Below are 22007 nucleotides of genomic sequence, written 5' to 3'. Positions count from 1 at the left end.
AAGTCCAGGCCTAGTGAGTTGATCAGATTGCCAGGTGCAAATTATTTGTTCTAAACTAAAATATTTAACTTTAATAAATCAGTGAATAAAGACTAACCTACTGGTCTTCACAGGTTATGAATGCCCAGCTCATGTACAACCAATACATATGAAAACAGTGCAATGGACTTGGCGGGCATTGCGGGGCCAGTCATCTCTGTTCAGTCCCATTTCTAACTTACGAACTGTTTGGGTTATGAACAATTCATAGGGATTTAAATGCATAGGGAAGAGATGCCAAAAGGTGATGGGAAATCAGCCAAAAAAGATTTCAAACAGATAACCTCCAGAAGTGTCATGGAAGTGCAATATTCAAGTCATCTAATTTCATAGATATTGCAGAATGAGCAGGACACCCAAAGATTTACCCATGCACAGACTACCCATGCACTAACTACAAACACCATTTCCAGAAAAGTTGGGATATTTTCCAAAATGCAATAAAAACAAAAATCTGTGATATGTTGATTCACGTGAACCTTTATTTAACAGACAAAAGTACAAAGAAAAGATTTTCAATAGTTTTACTGACCAACTTAATTGAATTTTGTAAATATACACAAATATAGAATTTGATGGCTGCAACACACTCAACAAAAGTTGGGACAGAATTAAAATAAGATTGAAAAGTGCACAGAATATTCAAGTAACACCGGTTTGGAAGACTCCACATTAAGCCGGCTAATTGGTAGCAGGTGAGGTATCATGACTGGGTATAAAAGTAGTGTCCATCAAAGGCTCAGTCTTTGCAAGCAAGGATGGGTCGTGGCTCACCCTTTTGTTCCAAAATTCATGAGAGAATTGTTAGTCAGTTCAAAAGGAACATTTCCCAACACAAGATTGCAGAGAATTTAGGTCTTTCAACTGTCACGTACCCCGTAACTGGGTCACTTACCAGCAAAGATAGAGAGGTCCGTTGAAGTCTGATGGTACTAATTTTAACAGTATTTATTAGTAAAGATTCACAAAAATACTATCAATGCAAACATACAGATAATATACGTTGTCAATACTAAATCTAAAGGTGCAGGTATAATAATAATCAATAAGAAATAAGCTCTATCGTTGTCTAGAGGATAATGAACTGTCCAATGGAAATGTACAGTTCACTGCAGTTCCACAAGCTGCCGTCTTTTGGTTGTCGCGGTGTTGCACTGTGTTGGAGAGAGAGAGAAATAGGGATAGAATGGGAACAGTTACCCTGCGGGTTTTCCAACCTTTATGAGTTCGATCCGTCGGAGTCTCGTTGAGGGTGGCCGTTCATTTGTGGCCTCTCCTTTAGCTAAAGCCGTTCTTCCGTGGTAAGGCCGCCAATCCCAGGCAAGGGAAGGACGCACACGAGCCCCCACCGGCTATCGCTCTTAAATGCTGTTCCCACAGACCCTCTTTTTATCCTGACTCACAGGAGCTCAGGTGTCAATCAGGTTGGGGATGATGCAATCCCTCCACCAACCTCCTCCTTGGTTCATTGCCTGGGGCTTCGATGCATCGTCCAGGATGCAATACACAAGTCCGTCTCCAAGAGACAATAGCCGGCCTCTCGGAGGCCAAGGCACATTCCAACGCCTTGTGGATTCGGCATGTCTTTCTGTCATTTCCTGCGTCTCCTGAATTGACTCAATAGTGATCTTGCGATTCTCACAAAGGAGGGGGCTACCCCCGCACCCTTCGGCCCCTCAGAGCTGTGGTACATTCATAACACCCCCTTTCTTTAAAGCGTTTTCACCAGCGGTGAGAACGAAGTAGTACAGAGTCTTACAGGATTTTAGAATCTAACACAATACAAAAGCTTTTCTTTTTCACTACAGAGTAATACAGTTATACATTCAATTCAGCATCTAGATGGTTACCGATTACAATTGTCACTTCCTTTAATATCTTAACATCTTGTACCCTACTAAAGTCTTATAGCATCAGACTCCAATTTAGTAACCACCTATTTTTTTTTCAGCAAACAAAACTAAAGAGTTGTGATCTTAAGCTTACGTGTATACTACAAAAGTTCATGCAAATACCAATCGTTATGTTGCTTTCAAACTTAACAGGCAGGCTTCCATGGGGGTTGTCTTTTATTATTCACAGACTTTGTCGAAATCCCTTAAAAACCGGTTTCTGCTATTTAAAAATGGCGTCCCCATTAACCCTCGTCTCTTTTCCGGTTAGTTCCCACGTGGGGAGCTTGGGTAGCCTGGCAAAATAGGCTTTTGCCCGCTTCTTTCATAGGAATTATTTTATCAACACTGTGTCCCAAACTTAGACCATCTTCTGAATTTCCACCCAATTCTTTAATTTTACGCAAGTTGCTAGCTTTCTCTTCAGGACCCTTCAGGCTATTAGTTTTCAGTTCGAACTCTTTGTTCAAGCAGCATTTTAAATTCTGCCTTTTCACACCACACTCTGGAATAACAATAGCATGGGGGGGGGGCCCGTCATCTTCCAATTCAACCTGTAAGTGATACACGGGTTTTAAATTTTTTTCATTCGATTTGGGAACTACATATTTCCTGTTTTCTTCAATGATAATATTCATCTCCCCATTAACTTTTAACACACCTTCGAGCACAAACACCTGGGAACTCTCACTTCCCACTATTACCAAGGATAACCCTTTCTTCACTGAACCAAGTCTATCTGACCCACAAGGAGTGCATTCCTTTTCAACTGAATCAAATATCTCAGACCTTTTCTGAGCTCCATTACTAGGTTCAGTACCATGTGCATCCACATCTTGGACGCACTCAAACGGGACATTTGCCTCTTCCAGGCTTTCAATACCCGTACCCGGTCCAAATTCTAAATTCCCCTGATTCTCCCAGCTGCTCTCTGGGCAACTCCCTTCCGGAGAAAATTCAACCCCGCGGGCTGCAACAACCTCATCTGCCAACCCAGCAGACTTCTTCAAGGTAAGGGCATCCTTTTCATCTAGGACTGCCCTCATTTCATTATCGGGAACACCTTTAGAATTTTCAACTTCTTCAAACATTTCTGCCAAACCAGACAGATCATCCATGTCCACCTCTGGACCTTTTAACAGCTTTACCTGTTTCTCATCTCCATTTCGTGCCTCTAGCACTTCATTCCTCGCTAAGGGCAGGTCTATCTCCTCTCCCTTACTCTCTTTCACTTTACTACCCTCTGTTTTACCACCCTCCAAAACCCTCGTGGTAGAGTCGGTAAAAACTTCTCGGCCAAATCAATACTGGCCAGATTTAAACTGCTCTCGTTCTCAGCTGTCTTTCTCGACATGCTGCGAGTGACCGCGCATGCGGGATAGCTCTCGGAATCTAGGGGCGGAGCCTCAACATTCACAGGCTGTTTTGCCAGCGTCATTGCCGACCAAACCTTACCACCGGCTAAATCGTTACCCAGAAGGATGTTCGCGTCAGTTCTCGGGAATTCTGATCGCACCCCCATTTCAACGGGTCCAGAGACTAGCTCACAATTCATAATGATCTTATGCAAGGGCACCATTTCTGTCCTTTTGCCTATGCCTTTCACAGCTACCATTCCCATCTTGCGACCAAAATCTAGTACCTTACTGCTGATCAATGATAGTTCCGCCCCTGTGTCTCTCCAGATCCGTACTGGAACTGGGGTGCCTCCCTCCCTCACAGACACGGTTCCGGTTGGCATACAAGTCTCAGACCCTTCTCGAACTCTGTCTACCCGGGGCTCTCTTGTCGATTTACTGATTACCACGGCACATCCGATAGGGACTGCTGCTTTCCCTTTTCCTGTCTCTTTCCTTGGAGCAAAGCACTTAGATGCAATATGCCCCCTCTTTCCACAATTAAAACAGATCAAGCCCGGAAATCTCTGGCCGTCTTGCCTTTCCCCCTCAATCTTACCACTAGCTCCCGGCGGGACTTCTGCCTCAGCCGGCGGGCTTTCTTGATCATTCCCACGGTCTCTCTGGGAACTTTTATTTTGTCTTGTGGGTTAGGGCATATTCATCTGCAAACCTAGCAAATTCTGAGATGGATTTATTCGGCTTCTCATTCAAATACATCCGGATATCCTCTGAAACACAACCTTTAAATTCCTCAATCAGAATTAACTCCCTGAGACGCCAATAATCCTCGTCCACTATTTCTGCGGTGCACCAACGGTCCAAGAGCACACCCTTCTCATATGCAAACTCGGTATACGTCTGATTCCACCCTTTCTTTAAATTTCTGAACTTTTGTCTATACGCTTCAGGTACTAGCTCATAACTCTGGAGAATGGCCGCCTTTACTTTGTCATAACTCTCCTCCTCTTCCTCCTCCATGGACAACGCCGTATATGCCCGCTGTGCCTTCCCTTTTAACAAACTTTGTAACAACGCCACCCACTGTTCTCTGGGCCACTTCTGACTCACGGCCACCTTTTCGAAAAGCAAGAAATAACTATCAACATTCGTCTCCTCGAACGGAGGTACTAACCTCAACTCCCGACTAACATTAAACCGCTCCTCTGGGTCTGACCCCTGAACTCGTTGCTCTTGCCTTAACTTCTCCATCTCCAAGTCATGTTTCCTCTGTTTCTCTGCCTCCCTCTCCTTCTCGGCCCTTTCCTTCTCCTTCTCAGCTGCTTTACCCTAATTGCATGTTCCAACCTTAATTTCTCCATCTCTAACTGAGCCGTCCCACTAGCTGGTACCTTTTCAGGGATATTTTCCAATACCTCAGCTGTAAACACATTCTTCCCAATATAATACTGAGTTATTGCCCTTTGCACCTCCCGCTTTTTCATTGACAACCTCACCTCTGCGAGGTTTAACCCCTTCGCCAAATTTATCAAATCTGATTTGGTGGCCGCCTCTAGCGCTTCCAGAGTCGGGTTTTCTATAAATTCACCCACGTCCATCTTTGCTGGTTTCCCGTCTGGCTACCCGCATAACCAGATCCAAGTTTGGACTTACAAGCCCGATTCACTGGCTTCCCAATTTGGTATCAAATCTCGAGACGAGAACCCCAATTGTTACGTACCCCGTAACTGGGTCACTTACCAGCAAAGATAGAGAGGTCCGCTGAAGTCTGATGGTACTAATTTTAACAGTATTTATTAGTAAAGATTCACAAAAAATAATATCAATGCAAACATACAGATAATATACGTTGCCAATACTAAATCTAAAGGTGCGGGTATAATAATAATCAATAAGAAATAAGCTCTGTCGTTGTCTAGGGGATAATGAATTGTCCATTGGAAATGTACAGTTCACTGCAGTTCCACAAGCTGCCGTCTTTTGGTTGTCGCGGTGTTGCACTTTGTTGGAGAGAGAGAGAGAAATAGGGATAGAATGGGAACAATTACCCTGCGGGTTTTCCAACCTTTATGAGATCGATCCGTCGGAGTCTCGTTGGGGGTGGCCGTTCACTTGTGGCCTCTCCTTTAGCTAAAGCCGTTCTTCCGTGGTAAGGCCGCCAATCCCAGGCAAGGGAAGGACGCACACGAGCCCCCACTGGCTATCGCTCTTAAACGCTGTCACAGGATTTCTAGCGTGTCTTCTGGTGCATCTGAGGGGCTGTTCCCACAGACCCTCTTTTTATCCTGACTCACAGGGGCTCAGGTGTCAATCAGGTTAGGGATGATGCAATCCCTCCACCAACCTCCTCCTTGGTTCATTGCCTGGGGTGTCGATGCATCGTTCAGGATGCAATACACAAGTCCGTCTCCAAGAGACAATAGCCGGCCTCTCGGAGGCCAAGGCACATTCCAACGCCTTGTGGATTCGGCATGTCTTTCTGTCATTTCCTGCGTCTCCTGAATTGACTCAACAGTGATCTTGCGATTCTCACAAAGGAGGGGGCTACCCCCGCACCCTTTGGCCCCTCAGAGCTGTGGTACATTCATTACACAACACCTACAGTACATAATATTGTGAAAAGATTCAGAGACATCTCAGTGCGTAAAGGGCAAGGTTGGAAACCACTATTGAATGTACATGATCTTCGAGCCCTCAGGCAGCACTGCCTAAGAAACCGTCATGCTACTGTGACAATTATAGCCACCTGGGCTTGGGATTACTTCGGAAAACCATTGTTACTTAACACAGCCCGTCGCTGCATCCAGAAATGCAACCTGAAACTGTATTACACAAGGAGGAAGCCATACATTAACTCTATGCAGGAATGTCGGCGAGTTCTCTGGGCCCGAGCTCATCTCAGATGGACTGAGAGACTGTGGAACCGTGTGCTGTGGTCAGATGAGTCCACATTTCAGCTAGTTTTTGGTAAAAAAGGGCGTCGAGTTCTCCGTGCCAAAGATGAAAATGACCATCCTGATTGTTATCAGCGAAAGGTGCAAAAGCCAGCATCTGTGATGGTACGGGGGTGCATCAGTGCCCACGGCATGGGTGAGTTGCATGTATGTGAAGGTACCATTGACTCTGAGGCATATATTAGGATTTTAGAGAGACACATGTTGCCATCAAGGCGACGTCTCTTCCCAGGACATCCATGCTTATTTCAGCAGGACAATGCCAGACCACATTCTGCACGGGCTACAACAGCGTGGCTTTGTAGACACAGAGTGCGTGTGCTTGACTGGCCTGCTGCCAGTCCAGATCTATCTCCTATTGAAAATGTATGGCACATCATGAAGAGGAGAATCAGACAACGGAGACCACGGACTGTTGAGCAGCTTAAGTCTAATATCAAGCAAGAATGGACAAAATTTCCAATTGCAAATCTACTACAATTAGTATCCTCAGTTCCAAAACGATTAAAAAGTGTTATTAAAAGGAAAGGTGATGTAACACAATGGTAAACATGTCTCTGTCCCAACTTTTGTTGAGTGTGTTGCAGCCATCAAATTCTAAATTTGTGCATATTTACAAAATACAATTAAGTTGGTCAGTAAAACTATTGAATATCTTTTCTTTGCACTTTTGTCAGTTAAATAAAGGTTCACATGAATCAACATATCACAGATTTTTGTTTTTATTGCATTCTGGAAAATATCCCAACTTTTCTGGAAATGGGGTTTGTATATGTTTGCCAGTTTCCTAACAAGAGCTAACCAGGTCACAATTCCCTTAATCCCTAAATTTTGACATGAAATCAGGTCAAGAAAAAATATCTAAATAATAGTCATCTTAATTGACAATTCCCATAACTTAGATGGAAAGAATGTAGGCAATTTTAGCATTTGAACACATAAACAATAACAAACCAAAATTATTAATTACTTTGACTTTTAAATCCAGCATCCATAAGTAAATATATGATTAAAGAAATTACTTCTTACTTTTCTGGAACTGAAGCAATCTGCTGAAGAATAGCATCAGGAAGCATCTTGTGTTTCTGGTCAAATAATCAGAAAAATAAAGGAAAAGGTTTAGCAAACAATTCCTAACCATACAATCTGCTGTAATGCAGGTTATTTATTTAAAGTATATATTCAGGATGTGGGCCTTGCTAGGAAGGCCAGCATATATTGCCCATTCATTTTGCACATGAGAAAAACAGTAAGCTGTCTTCTTGAGCAACTATAATATAATCTGTAGGGGGATTCAGTGAACTAGACTGACAAAGAGTGTAGGTACAGTTGGGGTGGTCATCGCTAGAGGCGAATACTGCATTGAGCCATGATAGCTGAAGACGAACCCATGGCTGGTTTCATTACTCAGCGCTGATTAAAACGTTGAGCAAGATTAAGATTGCTGAGGACAAGAGCAGAAAATAAACAGGTGCTCAGCACCATCTGCCTGTGTTTGACTAGTCTCCCTCTCTTCTCGATACTACCCTGTCAGGTGGGAAGTTCAAGAACCTTGTGTCCTCTGAGGGCCTAGTTTATTGTGTTTGAAAGCCACTTCCATGTGCTGATTACCGTAGATTCCGGATTTTAAGCCGCTACTTTTTTCCCACATTTTGAACAGCTTTGAACTTTGCGGCCAATAATCCAGAGCGGCTAATACATTATTTTTTTCATGCCGCCTCGTAAACATTTTGCCTCGTAACAGTAGACCAATAAAATTGATGAGTAGTTCACAGAGGTCCAATGAAATTGTACGATAAATCAAGCGCACTTTCACAATTAAATTATTGTAAATCAGTCATTTGTACTCACCCTCATCAACATGGAAAACACTCGAAGCATTGTGCTACCTACCCTACTTAGTTTAAACTATATTTGTTTTCTGTACTACATCGCGGGATGCTATGACGTCACACCCGGTTTCGCGGCGTCTTGTGGGAAAATGCCGTTTGCGATGAAACGGAAAGGAGGGGGGAGCGGATTACGCAAGCGGCTTTGGATCTGAGCGAACTCTGCTTTTAAGTTAAAGGTATCAATAACTTTTCCTGGTAGGCTGCAGTATATATATTTTTTACCAGTCGTTAGGAGATATTGGAATGTTGTTCAGTAAAGAAGTATACGCAACGTATATTTAAAAGTAGCCGCGTACGGGCACGGTTCGAAAAAAAGCATTTGCAATATGTATTTGTTTTTGTTACCATATGGATTTAATTAAAAGTTAAAAAAATCCTCACGTGTAATATCTTTCTGTGTAAATATCTCATATTACAACGTGGGACACCTGCGGCCGAAAATCCGGTGCGGCCTTTACATTTAAAAAAATGATTTTATTTCTAAAATTAGTGCCAGCGGCTTAAAATCAGGTGCGCTCTGTAGTCCGGAATCTACGGTAGTTCATTTAACATTTGCAGTGCTCTTTTCCCATTGGTTGGCTTTGTTTAAACGTTACACCTTGGGTTGCACACCACTAGATTCAGGAGTAAGTTGTTGCTCTGCAGCCACTGGGCTCTTAGTTGGGCTTCACTTGCCTTAGTGCTGAATAGGCTCTGCAGCTATGGACTTACTTTTGGGGTTTCTGCAGTGCATGTTCCATGGCTTTTGTCTACCTTAAAAAAAACTATTTGTGCGATTTGATCAAGGCCGAGGGTGAAGGACAAACTAGTGTTCACCTTACTACTCCATGAGGTTTACTTACTTCAGTGCTTAACTGAATCTTCAGCCATGGCCTGCAACCATCAGCACTTGCTTCAGTGCTGAACTGAATTGCCCATTGCCACGGCCTGCAGCCATCAGGCTCCTGGATCAGTTTCACTGAACTGGCTTCGTGGCTGTGGACTCACTTCTGGGGACTCTGTGGCTAAACGTTCTGTGTGTTTCTTGTTTATTTTTTTAAAGTTTGCACGGTTTGCTCATTCCTCCCCCTCGCACACTGGATATTTGAGGGTTGTTGTGTGGAGCTTTTACTTTAAATGGGTTCTATTGTTTTTGTTTTGTGGCTGCCTGAAAGAAGACAAATCTCAAGTTTGTATACAGTATACATACTTTGATAATAAATTGTACTTTGAACTAAAGTAGTTCTGAAGGAACTCTCAGAATGCTGATGGGGAGGGAGTTACAGCACTCAGATGAACTGATGAAAAGAACTGTTAACTTACAAGTTAAGATGGACAGAACCTAAGGGTGATGTTTCCATGTACCTTCTCCCCTTCTTGTTGGCAGTTGTCAGCAGTGTTGGTTAGTAATTAAAGTGCACCTAAGGTGTGCAGCTGACGGATGGGATATCAATCAAGATGGCTGCTTTGTCCTGCTGGAGTGAAACTCCTGAAACATAGTTTGAACTTCACCCATACAGGGAAAGAGAGCACTTTTCACGAGCTGTGCTGATGATTTAAAGGTTTTGAGAACTCTGGAGATTAACTCCTTAATACAGAATAATCAACCATTGCCTAATTAGCCAGCACTTAGGTGACTGGTACAAATAAGTTTCTGTCACTGAGAGCCTCTGGATTCTAATGCTTGGAAATCTCAGGTCATATTGCCAGTGAATGTCCCTGTGGTCTTCTATCTTGTGATGCTCACTGTCTGCTGACACTTAACACTCTTGGTCTTCCTTCATCTAAACATGGTGCTTCATTATCTGACTGGACATTTTGTCAATAAAGGTGGTGAAATCATCAGTAAAGAACCCTGCTTTGGAGCTGCTGAAAGGACTTACACTGAGGAACCACTGCAGTAAAGGCCTCAAGTCTCAGATGATTAACGTCAGATAACCACAACCATCTTTCTTTTTGCAAGTTATGACTCTAACCAGCAGAGAATTTTCCCCAGGACTTAAGTTTTACTAGGGCTTGCTGATGAAATGTTCTGCCAAATACTGCCTTAATATTAGAGCAATCACTTTCAACTGTGGAATTCTGCTCAAAGTAATGGAAGACGTTGCCAACTGTGCCATTAAGCAGTACCAACTTCGATAACCTCTTCATCAGTTCTCCGTTGAGACGCATACACACACACAAATTAAGAGCAGAGTAAGCCACTCAGATTCTTGAAGATACTCAGACATTTAATATGATCACAGATGACTGACTATAACTTCAACTCTGCAATCCTGTTTACCCACAATAATATTTCACCCAATTGCCTATTTAAACTCTATACTACTGAATTAAATATGTATTTAGAGCCTGAGTCCATCAACTTTAGAGGAAGAGTTCTAAAAACACTCCATCATCTGAGGGGAAAATCCATCTTTTTATTTCTTAAGTGGGAAAGCATTTGTTTTTATAAAAGTAATCCCAAATTATAGATTGTCCCCACAAGAGGAAGCATTTTTTTCCACATCTATCAAGACCCTTTGTATGCATAAATCAAGCTCTAGGCCTTCTACTTTGGTTTTAAATATGGACAAGATCTGGAATCCAAAGGCAAGGTGAAATGATTACCCTTGACACCATCAAAACAAAACTAAACACTAACTGATATTAAGGAGCCTTGCTGCAATTAAATTCAATGAAACCACAGGGGATCACTCCATTAGTCAGATTAATCTCTCACATGTCAGCACAAGGCAATGTCTTGGGGCCAACCAAATACAGCTGCCTAGAACATAGAACATTACAGGCTCTTTGGCCCACAATGCTGCCCCCACCTTCTAACCCATTCCATGATCAACGTAACCCTTCTCCCACAGTCCTCCATTTTTCTTTCATTCCGCAACTATCAAAGTGTCTGAAATGCCACTAATGTATCTGTATATACCATCACCCCTTACAGTGCCTTCCAAGCACCTTCCACTCTCTGTAAAAAAAAAACCCTACGTCTGATGTCCTCCTCTCTACATTTTCCTCCAATCACCTTAAATTTATGACTTCTTGTATTAGCTATTTCCACCCTGGGAAAAAGTCGCTGGCTGTCCACTCTATTTATGCCTCTTACCTTACACATCTATATCAAGTCACCTCATCCTGCTTTGCTTCAAAGAGAAAAGCCCTACCTAAAAATGCTCACTAATCCAGGCAGCATCCTAATAAATCTCCTCTGCATCGTCCTAAAACTTCCACATCCTTCCCATAAAGAGGTGACTTAAACTGAACACAATACTCCATGGTCTGACCAGGATTTTATAGAGCTGCAACATTACCTCACAGCTCTAAAACTAAAACCCCTGACTAATGAAGACCAACACACAATAGGACTCCCCAACCACCTGATAAACTTTGAGAAATCTATGGATGTGGACCCCCAAGATCCCTGTTAATCACACACTACTCAGAATCTTGCCATTAACTATGCACTGCACCTTCAAGTTCAACCTTCCAAGACATTATCACTTGATACATGTCTGGGCTGACCTCCATATGCCACTTCTCAGTCCAGCTTTGCATCCTAATTATCTCCTATTGTAACCTACCACACTATCCACACCACCACCAACCTTTGTGTCATCTGAAAACTTACTAACTCACCCATCCACTTTCTCATCCAAGTCACTGTTTCTCATCCATTTTATAAAAATCCTGAGAAACAGGGGTCCCAGAACAGATACGTGTGGACCTTCAGGCAGAATGTGCTCCATCTGTAGGCAAGCCAGTTCTGAATCCATGCATGCCTCCTGACTTTCTGAACGAGCCTGTTAATCCTGTTAAACACCTTACTAAAATTCATAAACACCACATCCACTACTCTACATTTATCCATTTATTTTGTTACTTTATCAATCAGACTCATGAGGCATGACCCGCCCCTCACAGAACCAAACTGACTGACCCAATCAATCTATGCTTCTCCAAATGCAGTTAAATCCTGTCTCAAAGAATCCTCTCCTTTAGTTGCCTCACCCCTGATCTGCCACCCTCCAATCTTCTAGTACTACTCCTGTGATCAGCAAGGACACAAAGATCATCATCAAAAGCACAGCAATCTTGCTTCCTATAGTAACCCTGGGTATATCCTGTCTGCTCTGGGGATTGATCCATCATAATGTTTTTCAAATGTATCAGCCCATTCTCTTTCTTTACATAAACAAGTTCCAGCATTTCAGCCTGTTTTACGCTGCTCCTCACACTCATCAAGGTCCTATCTCGTGGATACTGAAGCAAAGTATTCGTTAATGACCTCACTGACCTCCTCCAACTCACCAGGCACGTTTCCTCTTTTATCCTTGATTGGTTCTCCCCTCATTTTAGTCATCCTCCTATTCCCCACGTACATGTACAATGACGGTGTTTCTTAACCGTACGCACCAAGCCCTTCGCATGTCCCTTTCTAGTTCTTTAAGTCCCTTCAATTTCAATTGCCATTCAATCAAATATGAATACAGCCAAATGAAACAGAATTCCCGTGGAGCCAAGGTGCAAAGCACAGTACCAATATTCGTACACAGCACAAGGCACATTTAAGATTGCAATAAACATACAGTCACACGAAATATAGCCCAAGTCCTGAGTGACATGTCCTGTAAATTGATAGGGCATGGGTGTTAACAGCAAGAACAAGCAGTTCTCAGCAATCCACAAATATACACACACAATCCAGCTTATCTTCCACTGAGTAAACCATATATGTCAAACTCAAGGCCCGCGAGATAATATCTAATTACTATTAAAGCTGGCCCCAGTAATCGAAGCGCCTATGGCGTATGATATGGCTAATGCTGAGTTTATTCAGGTACCAGGTTTTCAGGGTTTTTAGTGTTTATTCGGCAGTCTTCTTCATAAGAAACGGAATTTGTAAAGTGAAACACTTTGTAGTTATAGCAGAGACTGAGACACATGACAGCAGGCTGAAAAAACGAAGGCAACGAAAGCTGCGTTCGCACGCGTCCGACTGATCCGGCCCGCATGAAGCTGCATTTTGCTCAATCCGGCCCGTGACCTAAAATGAGTTTGACACCCCTGGAGTAAACACTGGACAGCAGCATTGATAGGAGGGGCTAGTCCCCGACGTTGCACTACACTGCCTCTGGCATCTCCTCTCCTGGGCTTCTGCAGCAGGAAAGCCTGTGGCTTGAGGCCTAATCCCAGCTAAAACTGAGCCCACTCAGCCCCCCCACCCCCCCCACTGTCTGGCTCTTCAATAAACAAGGGAAATTGACTTCCAGTACTTTACATTTCCAATGTCCAACAGGCTCTTGTGTTTGCAAGAGAAGTGTCTAACACAATCACTCACTGTTAGATTGCACACTATCTTCAAACTCTGATGCCTTTCTGTAGCAGGCAGTAACAGCATTCGTATCATCTCACTTGCTCCAACAAGCAGCTTGCTGATGGAGTAGACCTGCCATACTTGAAGTTCTTAATGTCCAACATTTTCTTGTGATCGTAAAGTAGTTTTAAAAAAGACAAAACACCTTTGGTTAGCCCCGGAGAGACTGCTACACCTGAATGCAGTGCCATCTTACTGCCTTAAGCTCCTTTCTGGCTACCTTATAACTCTCGAGAGCCCTGTCTGATCTTTGCTTCCTGAACCTTAAGTACGCTTCTTTCTTCCTCTTGACTAGATGCAAAAACATGTCTTGTCAACCATGGTTGCTTGATTCTTTCCTTGTCTTTCTGGAACAAAGCTACTCGATGCATTGCTCCCTGACCACCTGACCATCCTCCATATTTCCATTGGGCATTTCCAAGTATATTTCCTAACCATGAAATCAGATGTTTTATCAACTGCTCATATAATAAAGCAGTTCTTCCCTGGTGATGCAAGACCCAGAGAGCATTCAAGCTTGCATGTTTGGTTAGAAATAACATTTATGCCACACTTGTGTGAAACAACATCCATTCCCAATATCACTTTTGCAAGGCATTACATTGCCAAATTTTCCACTAACAGCTTTTGGGTCAACAGTAACCAGAAACTTAATTGTAGGACAGCCAGATGTAATGAGTCTCAAGATCACAGTTTTCTGTACAAAGGAACAGTTTGCACTCATCTGGACATTCAAGCTCCAAAAGTGCTACAGCTCGACACCAATATTCTACATGACTACTGCGTAGTTAGATCGGATCCTGTCACAATTAACAGGGCTTTTTTGGTATCTGGACAATCAGAATACCTGATTTACAATCACATTACCTTTTCTGACACAGCACGTTTGAGTACAAATGAGCTTTCTTCATAAAGCACATCACTACAAAGCCACATTGACACGTTGCCCTTAGATTCTCTTCTCCATAACATACCACTCCTTTAAACCGACACACTTGAGCCACAAGCTTTGAGGACTTTTCCAATAACTCAAATCTTCATTTGTTTTAAGAAAACATTTATGAACACTCAAATAATCAAAGACAAGTTTGACTGAGCTCTTCATATTAACTGAATTGAAATTGAAAACTACAACAGTCTAGTTAGGAGGAGTGGGCACAAACAGTAGGGAAACCAGACTAATGAAAAAGTGAATTCCAGCACACAACTCTTGAGAAGTTCAAGAGTTTTTCTGCTTACTTATTTAATTCTAATAGAGCCACATAAATGCGACATTTTAAACTTCTCATTAACACATTTAAATATAAACAAAAATCAACAATTGATCTCACTTTTGTGACTTCAACTACTTCAGGCAAGCCTTTGATATATTCTACTCTCTGTAAACCCTGAATTGATCAAAACTCTGCCACCCACATTCTAACTTTTGCTTCCCCATTTAATCACCACATTCCTTCCTGTACCAACCTATCACAGCTCTAGGTCCAGCAATGCTTTTCTAATCTGACTCCTTCCCATCTCTGTAACCTCCAGCTTCCTTTCCTTTCCACTTCCTTGTGATTCATTGTCTCCTGTACTTCCCTGACCTAAATACACTCCTTAAACAGCAATCATTGCAATCTAGTCACAAGAGATTTCTGCTGGAAATGTTGTTGCTCATCATTAGAATCTAACTTACTGTGCAAATTCTTGATCATAGATCATTAATTCTCCAATTTCAAACATTGTAATAATGAGGGAAAATGTTATCATTTAATCTACAATTTAAAATCAAGCCATTACTTTAAAACCTTGTCAAAAAGTTAATTCTTAACAATTAACAATACAGCATTGAAACGGAAACAACTTGATCCTACCACTTATAACCATATAACAACTACAGCATGGAAACAGGCCATCTTGGCCCTTCTAGTCCGTGCCGAACGCTTACTCTCACCTAGTCCAACCGACCCCCACTCAGCGCATAACCCTCCATTCCTTTCCTGTCCATATACCTATCCAATTTTACTTTAAATGACAATACCGAACCCGCCTCTACCTGTTTTTCCTCCAAAGATACATATGGTGAAGCAGATAATATTCAAGATTTTCAAAAAGAATTTAAAACAAACATTTTCATAAATCAACTTTATGCATTGATATCAGTGAAGCACAGTCCAAAATTGATAAGTTCAGTGAACCAGAATAAAGTGATAATGTTTTGAATAAATACAATTGCGAACTACTGCAGTATGCCTTAATAACATATACAAAAATATTTATGAACCCTTGTTTTGAATGGACTCTCAAATTCTCTATATTCTCTACTTTCTCTATGTCTATTCATTCCAGTTTCTTTCTTTATTTTAAAGACATCTTCCAAGTCCTATTTTTGATTAAATCCAGTACTCCTCTGGGGGCAGCAACCATATAACAATTACAGCACGGAAACAGGCCATCTCGGCCCTCCCAGTCTGTGCCGAACGCTTACTCTCAACTAGTCCGCCGACCTGCACTCAGCCCATAACCCTCCATTCCTTTCCTATCCATATACCTATCCAATTTTACTTTAAACGACAAAATCTAACCTGCCTCTACTACTTCTACTGGAAGCTCGTTCCACACAGCTACCACTCTCTGAGTAAAGAAATTCCCCCTCGTGTTACCCCTAATCTTTTGCCCCCTAACTCTCAACTCATGTCCTCTTGTTTGAATCTCCCCTACTCTCAATGGAAAAAGCCTATCAACGTCAACTCTATCTATCCCCCTCATAATTTTAAATACCTCTATCAAGTCTCCCCTGTTACGTACCCCATAACTGGGTGTCTTACCAGTAAAGACAGAAGTATCCGTTGGAGTCTGGTACTATTTTCAAAACAGTGTTTATTAGTAGAATATATAAATCAATATCAACAATGCAAATATACAGATAATACACGTTAGCAATACTAAACCTAAAAGTGTGGTTATAATAATAATCAATAATAAACAAGCTCTATCGTTGTCTAGGGGATAATGAATTATCATGGGAAAGCATAAAGTTCAGTTCAGTTCACGTAGGCTGAGGTAGTTGTTGGTTCTTTTGTTGTAACCGTTGGAGGGAGAGAGAGGGCGAGCAAACAGTGACAGCTACAGTCAGTCAAACCTTCCTTTCTGTTCTTGATCCGTCAATGTGTTGTTGTGGTCATTCAGATATGACCCCTCTGTCCTTTAGCTAGATCGTTCTTCTATGGTGGACTCGTCACCCAGGCAAGGGTGGACACACACACAAGCCCCGACCGGCCTCGCTATAAACACTGTAAGTTAAAATTGACCGATCCTTCATTCGGTCTCCGATGCCCCACACCTTCTCGTGGGTTCCAACACTCAAGCAGTGCTCACTAGTGTGTCTCCTGGTGTGTCTGAGGGGTGTCTCCCCAGACCTCACTTTTATCCCCACTCACAGGGTCTCAGGTGTCAATCAGTTTTGAATGGCTTAGCCCATCAAACCAGCCCACTCCGGCTGTTCACTGAGGAATTTTAATGAACAGAATGGTACCAAGTAAACAGCCCTCTCCAAAAGACATAAGTCTTTCAGGAGTCATAATAGGGTGGAACAACAAGTCTCTCTCTCCCGGTGTTATCTCTCCCTTATCTGAAGCAAATGTTCCAGTCCCAGTATGTTTTTCCCTTTGTCTCTCTTTCTCTCTCATTAGCAGCGTGGTAACAGTAACATTTTGTGATTCTCCCGGGGGGGGGGGGGGGGAAGATATGGGCAACTCTGTACCCTTCTGCCCATCAGAGCTGTTCATCCTTCGTAACACCCCCTCAACCTTCTACGCTCCAAAGAATAAAGACCTAACTTGTTCAACCTTTCTCTGTAACTTAGGTGCTGAAACCCAGGTAACATCCGAGTAAATCTTCTCTGTACTCTCTCTATTTTGTTGACTTCTTTCCTATAATTCGGTGACCAGAACTGTACACAATACTCCAAATTTGGCCTCACCAATGCCTTGTACAATTTTAACATTACATCCCAACTCCTACACTCAATAAAAACACAAAATGCTGGCAGAACTCAGCAGGCCAGACAGTATCTATGGGAGGAGGTAGTGATGACGTTTCAGGCCAAAATCCTTCATCAGGAGTGAAGTAACATGGGATGGTCGAGGGGGATAAGAAGTGGGGGGGAGGGATAAAGTAGAGAGCTAGGAAGTGATAGGCTGGAGGGAAATGGGCTAGGGGGAAAGTGGAGAATTATGGGAAATAAAGAGAAAGAAAGGTAGGGCTGGGGGGAGATTATAGTGAGGGGGAAAAAAGAGAACCAGACTAAAATAATAGATAGGGATGGGGGTAAGGGGGGGCAGGGGTATCAACGGAGGTCTGTGAGCTGAATGTTCATGCTGGCAGGTAGGAGGCTACCTAGGCGGGAGATAAGGTATTGCTCCATCGACCTGTGTGTGGCCTCATCTTGACGGTAGAAGAGGCCATGGACAGACATGTCTGAGTGGGAGTGGTCTGTGGATTTGAAGTGTGTGGCCACAGGGAGATCCTGCCACTGCTGGAGGACTGAGCGCCAACGTTTATCCAATGTATAATCCTCCGTAACTTACGCCACCTCCTACATGATCCCACCACCAGCCGCATTTTCCCCTCCCCCCTACGTGACTCCCTTGTCCATTCATCCCCCCATCCCTCCCCACCTCCCTCCCTCCAGACACTCATCCCTGCAAACGGAAGAAGTGCTACATCTGCCCCCACACTTCTTCCCTCACCACCATCCTAGGCCCCAGACAGTCCTTTCAGGTGAGGCACCACTTCACCTGCGAGTCAACTGGGGTGATATACTGTATCCAGTGCTCCCGATGTGGCCACACACATTGGAGAAACCCGCCACAGACTGGGAGACCGTTTCGCTGGAGTCCTCCAGCAGTGGCAGGATCTCCCTGTGGCCACACACTTCAATTCCACAGACCACTCCCACTCCAACATGTCTGTCCATGGCCTCTTCTACCATCAAGATGAGGCCACACACAGGTCGATGGAGCAATACCTTATCTCCTGCCTAGGTAGCCTCCTACCTGCCAGCATGAACATCCAACTCACAGACCTCCGTTGATACCCCTGCCCCCCCTTACCCCCATCCCTAACTATTATTTTAGTCTGGTTCTCTTTCTCTCTCTTCCCCCCCCCCCCTCACTATAATCTCCCCCCAGCCCTACCTTTCTTTCTCTTTAATTTCCCATAATTCTCCACCTTCCCCTTGCCCATTTCCCTCCAGCCTAAAATTTCCCAGCTCTCTACTTTATCCCTCCCCCCACTTCTTATCCCCCCTCGACCATCCCACTTTACTTCACTCCTGGTGAAGGATTTTGGCCTGAAACGTCATCATCACTACCTCCTCCCATAGATGCTGTCTGGCCTGCTGAGTTCTGCCAGCATTTTGTGTTTTTATTTATTTCCAGCATCTGCAGATTCACTCATGTTGTCCTACACTCAATGCTCTGATTTATAAAGGCCAGCATACCAAAAGCTTTCTTCACCACCCTATCCACATGAGATTCCACCTTCAGGGAACTATGCATCATTATTCCTAGATCACTCTGTTCTACTGCATTCCTCATTGCCCTACCATTTACCATGTACGTCCTATTTTGATTATTCCTACCAAAATGTAGCACCTCACACTTATCAGCATTAAACTCCATCTGCCATCTTTCAGCCCACTCTTCTAACTGGCCTAAATCTATCCGCAAGCTTTGAAAACCCACTTCATTATCCACAACACCACCTATCTTAGTATCATCTGCATACTTACTAATCCAATTTACCAATTTTAAAATAAATACTTTACCTTCTGCTGTCTGAACAGTTCCATTTTTCTTCTTCTTTTTTCCTTCAGCAAGACTTTGTCCCTGAAACATTTATAAAGAACAATTAAAAGTTATAATTTAGTTCTATCAAATCTTAAGTGTACGTACTAGTTACTGTGATGTTATACAACTGGAAAAAGCTCCCACTCACAATGCAGTTTCCCCTACATCGGAGAAGCCAAACACGGATTGGGAGAAACTACATTCAGTGCACAGGGTGACCCTGAGTTTCCTGTTGGCTAATATTGTAATTATTCTATCAGTCTGGGACTCCTCCACTCTTGAGGCCCAATACAAGCTTGGGGAACTGCAGCTTGTATTCTGTCTGGGCACATTGCAGCTTTTGGAACTCAATATTGCATTCTATAATGTAAGGTAACCTGATTTCTCTGTATGTATCCAGTTATCTGTGATATTTGCTCAGTTTATTTATTGTTTCCCCTCTTTCTATCTCTCTAGGAGTAGATAGTAGACCTGTTGGGCATTTCTTCCTGCTCTGCATTTCACAACTCCTACATTCTCACTAACTGCTTGCATTCAGCAGATAACTCTATTTACAACAAATCCCCATGATCACCCTGGTTTTACCCTATCAGAGACACCCACCCTCATTGCAGCCTAACAAGCTGCCTTTGTCTCCTTCCTGGTTCTGATAAGGGTCTTCAACCCAAAACATTAACTGTGTTTCTCTAACCTGTTTACTACTTCCATTTTAAAAATATCTTTTAAACACTGTAATTGTACCTATTAAGACCACTTCCTTGCCCCACCATATACCCACCACCTGTGTGTGGAAAAACCGCCCCTCAGTCTCCCTTTAACTTAATCCTAACCTTGAATTGTGATTGATATTCACTGCCCTGGAACAGGAGATCTCATGTTTAAGCTTCTTTTTCTAAACAGCAACTGCTACTTGAAAGATCATAAACTGATGTAAGTAAACTTCCAACTAACAGTTTGCTTAGTGTCTGGCTGTAAAATGAAGTCAGTCTTCAGATGTATATGGACAGTAACAATCAGCATGAAATTAAAAAAAAACTCACCACAGAACAGCTTTACAAACAAGCTCAGTATTTTGAAGCTGCTTTGCCTGTAAACAGTCACCTGCTTTATTATTGCTCAAGTGTAGAGTAAAAGACAATGGGTTACGGTAATTTGGATTGTTTCAAACAGACAAACTGACTCAACTTGCTTAGTTCAAGAAAACTTGCAGAACAGATGGATAATTCCATTTAGCATATCAAATGTCTTATAAGCTGTGAGTTTTATGTGCTCAGAAGGTATTTTTACAGCAGTAGTAGTAGCTAGCTGAAATCTATCTCTCCAAAAATGCTTTTAGTCCGTTTGTGTTAACAGGATATTTGAGGAAATATATGTATGCAAAGTCACCCAAATGAGAGAAAATAGTATAAGTGTAGAGAGCAGTTTAGGTTTATTAGGAATGCGGTAAAGAACATCAAGAACCATGGAAGAAACACAAGGTGAACTTGAATTTATTCCTCCAGCTTCAGTTTCTACAATGTTGCTATACCTTTTTATTAGCTTATAGGTGTTTTGAAAGTCTTTTGAGTTTAAGAAATCCTTTATGCTTAAGAAATGTTTTTGTGCTTAATGTGTGCTTTAGAAATGGCTTGTAATTTGGAATTATGTAAGATAGAAATCCTCTGAGAGTTTTAAATGAGTTTTAAGTGTTGTCTGGATTTAAACTTGTATCACTGTAAATAAATTGTGTTCTAACAGTGAGATTACCCGTGGCTACTTTTATCGGTTAGAACTTTTATCGGTCTTTGTTTCAGTTTATAACTTTGCAGTCAGCAAATCCAATTCCATCACCTCTAGTTTTAGACTCCTCTGGGGAAAAGCATATGGCCATACCTTATGCCCATACCACATGAGTTTATAAACCTCGATAAAGTCAACCTCAACCTACTTTGCTCACAGGGATAAACAGTCCCAGTAGTCTAAATGGTTAACACTACCAGTAAATAAACCCATAACACTGTGAATGTATATAGACTGAACGACACTATGAAGGTGAAGTGAACCTTGCACTATTTCATGCGTTTCTGTCACATATTTTTACCAATAAAGTTATTTATGTATGGCGTGATCTGCCTGGGTGACATGCAAACACGTTTTTCACTGTATCTCGATACATGTGACAATAATGAAACAGTTCCAACAATAAATCAATTACACTTTTTGAAGTAAACGTGTTTAAGCCACAAGCGGCTGCACTGTGGCTTAAGAACGTTGTAGGGACCGGCGTGTTGATGTTGCCTGGGAGGACAGCACAAAGCCCCGGGTTTCAGCCGGACCCTCCGCCGTGGATCCAAGTCTCCGGCCAGGGACCAAGGCCCACCTTACCTCCGCACACTCTCTAGCGCCGCTTTCACGTTCCTCTCGGCCTTTTCCCGAGCGCTACTGAACGCCACCTCATCAGGGGCATCATCTTCTTCCCCGTGGCTGGATTCAGCTGACATTTCCACCGACTCCATCTCCCGCAGCGGGCGCTTCGGCGCCATCTTTAATCAAGTGAATCAAAAGATCGTCCTCAGCCGGTGCGAGGTCCGTTAGTCTCCCCAGTCGGCGGGAGGTATACTACAGACTCCCTCTGGCGGTGGGAGGTCCGTTAGTCTCCCCAGTCGGCGGGAGGTATACTACAGACTCCCTCTGGCGGCGGGAGGTCCG

The 22007-nt window shown here is 42.8% G+C and overlaps 1 protein-coding gene across 1 annotated transcript in view; it reads right to left on the bottom strand.

The window, feature by feature from the left end:
• nol7 (nucleolar protein 7) overlaps positions 1-21922 on the bottom strand; it is a 37229-nt gene extending 15307 nt beyond the window's left edge. The window contains exons 1-3 of the mRNA XM_073023924.1: positions 21684-21922; positions 19298-19358; positions 7273-7328 (exon numbers count right to left, since the gene is read on the bottom strand). Coding sequence (XP_072880025.1) covers positions 7273-7328; positions 19298-19358; positions 21684-21841 — 275 coding nt within the window. The 5' untranslated portion in view covers positions 21842-21922. The remainder of the gene's footprint in view (positions 1-7272; positions 7329-19297; positions 19359-21683) is intronic.
• Positions 21923-22007: the final 85 nt, after the last annotated feature.

The sequence above is a fragment of the Hemitrygon akajei genome, chromosome 20 (genome assembly GCF_048418815.1).
Source record: "Hemitrygon akajei chromosome 20, sHemAka1.3, whole genome shotgun sequence".
Classification (NCBI taxonomy): Eukaryota; Metazoa; Chordata; class Chondrichthyes; order Myliobatiformes; family Dasyatidae; genus Hemitrygon; species Hemitrygon akajei.
This window is presented reverse-complemented; position numbering and strand designations above follow the sequence as displayed.